This window comes from Aptenodytes patagonicus, chromosome Z, assembly GCF_965638725.1.
Source record: "Aptenodytes patagonicus chromosome Z, bAptPat1.pri.cur, whole genome shotgun sequence".
Lineage (NCBI taxonomy): Eukaryota > Metazoa > Chordata > Aves > Sphenisciformes > Spheniscidae > Aptenodytes > Aptenodytes patagonicus.
The window spans coordinates 50,447,095-50,450,446 of NC_134982.1; the positions used below are offsets into that span (position 1 = coordinate 50,447,095).

The 3,352-nt window shown below is 58.7% G+C and overlaps 1 protein-coding gene across 1 annotated transcript; it reads left to right on the forward strand.

The window, feature by feature from the left end:
• The first annotated feature begins 1,283 nt into the window (after positions 1–1,283).
• GADD45G (growth arrest and DNA damage inducible gamma) lies at positions 1,284–2,980 on the forward strand. Its single transcript, XM_076361918.1, has 4 exons — positions 1,284–1,390; positions 1,507–1,608; positions 1,707–1,920; positions 2,305–2,980. The coding sequence occupies exons 1-4, from the start codon at positions 1,338–1,340 to the stop codon at positions 2,413–2,415; spliced, it is 480 nt and encodes a 159-aa protein (XP_076218033.1). The 5' UTR covers positions 1,284–1,337; the 3' UTR covers positions 2,416–2,980.
• The last annotated feature ends 372 nt before the right edge of the window (positions 2,981–3,352 follow it).

The window sequence follows — 3,352 nt, forward strand, 5'->3', positions numbered from 1 at the left end:
TGCACAGCCTCCCTGGGCACCCTGCTCCACTGCTTGACTGTTCTGGGGGGAAAAGGGTTTTCCTTACATCCCATCTGAGCCTCTCGATTCAACTTACGCCCATTGTCTCATCTCCCCACTAGGCATTGCTGTGAAGACCCTGGCCCTGTCTTCTCAATGACAGCCCCACAGGTTTTGGGGGGCTGCTGGTTGGTGCCCCCCGAACTGTGCCTTCCCCAGGCTGAACCAGCCCTGGTCCCTCAGCCTGCATGGCGGGACAGTGCCACAGCCCTGGACACCTCGGTGCCCTCATCTGAACTTCCTCCCATTTATTGATGTGTTTCATGTACTGCAGGTGCCAAAACTGGACAAACTACATAGCTGTTGCCTCATGAGTGCTGAGCAGAGGGGCATTATCACCTCCCTCGACCGACTGGCCATGCTCCTGTTCATACAGCCCAGGACACGGTGGGCCTTCATTGCAGCCAGGGTCCCTGCTGGCCATGCCAGATCTCTGCCCACCATGGCCCCAGGGGCTTCTCCACAGAGCTGCTCCCCAGCCTGGGTTGCTGCACGGGCCGTCCCTTCCCGGGAGCAGGGCTTGGCATCTGCATTTGCTGAAATCATACCGATAAAACCTTTTTTCTTTTTTTTTCTCCCTCGCACTATTTGGATTTTCAGTTCCAAGCCTCGGACGCAAATCGCCCCGGTACTTTCCAGTGGCTAAACCCGCCGGGACGGGGAGCGCCGGCAGCTGACCGCAGCCCAGCTCCCGCTCGGCGAGCGGGCGGCGAGCGGGCGGCGAGCGGGCAGCGCACCGGCAGCGCAAGGGCAGCGCACGGGCAGCGCACGGGCAGCGCAAGGGCAGCGCACGGGCAGCGCACCGGCAGCGCACGGGCAGCGCAAGGGCAGCGCACCGGCAGCGCACGGGCAGCGCAAGGGCAGCGCACGGGCAGCGCACGGGCAGCGCAAGGGCAGCGCACGGGCAGCGCACGGGCAGCGCACCGGCAGCGCACCGGCAGCGCTGCCTCCGGCGGGGCGGGGCGGGGCCGAGTGGCGTGTGCCTGCGCCCCGCTCCCTCCCCACGTGGCCTCCAGGCACGAGCCGCCCGCTCCCCCTCCCCCCGCCTTCCTCGCCGGCGCGCGCCGATTACCATAATAATGCCCCCCCTTTCTCCCCGGCCCGCCAATGGGAACGCAGGAGGCGCCGCCAGCTGCCGGCGCCGCAGCCCCGTGGGCTATAAATAGGGCGGCCGGCGGGCTGCCGCCTTAGAGTGCTCGGAGAGTGCGCGGCGGGGAGGCGCTGGGAGCCGTCGCTGGGAGCCGTCGCTGGCCGCCGCGCTGTGGGGATCCGCTGCTATGACTCTGGAGGAGATCCACGGACAGGAGCCTGTGCCTGCGGGCCACGACTGGTACGTCCGGGCGGCGGCTGGTGCGGGTGGGCTGTGGTGGGGGGCGAGGGAAGCGGGGCGGCCGTTGGGGACGGTTGCGGCGCCGCGCTGACTCTCTGCCCTCTCCCGGCGCGCAGGATGCAGGGCGCCGGCAAGGCCCTCCACGAGCTGCTGGTGTCGGCGCAGCGCCGCGGCTGCCTCACCGCCGGCGTCTACGAGTCGGCCAAGCTGATGAATGTGTAAGTACGGCGGGGCGCGGGGGCTTCGGGGCCGCCGGGCGGGGCGCGGGGGCTTCGGGGCCGGACGCGGGGCTCAACGCGCCGCTCCCCTCTTGCAGCGATCCCGACAACGTTGCTTTCTGCGTGCTGGCCACGGATGAGGAGGATGAGGGGGACATTGCCCTGCAGATCCACTTCACCCTGATCCAGGCCTTCTGCTGTGAGAACGACATTGACATTGTGCGGGTGAACGACGTGGCCAAGCTGGCTGCTATCGTGGGGCCCAGCGAGGAGTCTGGGGAGCCACGCGACCTCCACTGCATCCTCATCACGGTGGGTGTCCTGCGGCAGGCAAGCGGTGCTCAGTGTGCTGTCCTCCGGGGCTATTCTTGCGCTACCAGCCTCTGCACAGGATGGTTAGAGCTTTTCAGGGTGGCCCCATCTCCCGCTGGTAGTCAAATCCTCTTCTGGGCAAAGAAAGGGGGCTTGGCGCACACCGTACAGCAAGTCAGCTGAATAGTAGCAGTAGGCTACACTTGCAACTGTGGATTTCCTCTGTTGCCCACAAGGCTTAATGTCTCTGCTTCCTGCTTTGTCTCTGTCAGGACAGAAACCATCTGAAAATGCCTTGCTTCCTAAGCTAATGCTTCTGTAAATATTGTCATGATCTCAGCTGGCAGGCAGCACTCATGGTGTGCAACTTTTTTCTTTCTGCAGAACCCAAATGAAGATGGCTGGAAGGACCCAGCTCTAGAAAAGCTGAACTTGTTTTGTGAAGAGAGCCGAAATGTCAATGACTGGGTGCCAACTATCACCCTGCCTGAGTGATGGTGACCCAGTGCACTGGGGAGGCTGAAACCTGTGTTGCATTCTCAACGTGGTGTGGGTTCACCGAAGTGTGCAACAAGCTCCTGATTCCATGGATTAGCCTGGTCAAGAGACTGGATTAAAGTCACTCAGTCTGGCATGCAGTGGGCTCTTATGGAGGAGAAAGAGGAGAAGAGCTCGCCTTACCAGTGAGCCTCAGTAGGCTGCAACCGTGGAGAGGCTGACATACCATGGAACTGAAAGAAGTATTGCAAGTTTCCTGGTCAAGTGGAGCTGTTTCAGAAGGCAGAGAGAAAGTTGGGGGAAGTGGGCCAAAACTTTCCAGAAGGACTGGACAGAGTACTGTAACTAGGAACTGTTGGTGCTGTCTACAAAACACAGAAGAAAGTTACGATATTTGATGGACTACTAGGGACTGGTTAATAAGACTAATACAGAGACTCCAAAGCGGACAGACTTCAACAGGCCTCTTGGGTCACTCTGCAGAACTGGTTGAATAATGCAATAATTTTTATTGAAATATTTGCTGCTATTGAAGCTTTCATAATAAATTTTTGACAATTAATTGCTGGGAGTGTCTTGCTTACTGGGTGGGGAAGCATGTCACTGAAATAGCACTGATGTTTTGCTCGTGTGCTGTAGTCAAAGGTATACTCAACAGTAATGGAGCTGTTGCTAAAATACTTTCTCTCCTGGGCCAGCTGAACGAAGAGCTGTGCTGTACAAGTTGATAATTCAACCTTTCGCCCTCTTGCAACAGCTGCTTATCGCAACAGCTTGCAAGACTAAGGAGCTGCATGCTTAATGAGCTCACTTATTGTAATAGGTGGTCTTTGTAGTCTACTGAAGGAACACAATACATGTTAGAAACATGGATTTTTGGAATACAGACCTCCAGTAAATTGCATCATTAGTTCTTAAATATGACTTAGTAGGA

What these genes read in the sequence shown, in the direction of transcription:
- GADD45G (XM_076361918.1), top strand. Translation starts at nt 1,338, where the DNA reads ATGACTCTGGAGGAGATCCACGGACAGGAGCCTGTGCCTGCGGGCCAC. An exon ending in GTGCCTGCGGGCCACGACTG is followed by an intron (nt 1,391 to 1,506) that starts GTACGTCCGGGC and finishes CCCGGCGCGCAG; the next exon opens with GATGCAGGGCGCCGGCAAGG. An exon ending in TCGGCCAAGCTGATGAATGT is followed by an intron (nt 1,609 to 1,706) that starts GTAAGTACGGCG and finishes CCCCTCTTGCAG; the next exon opens with CGATCCCGACAACGTTGCTT.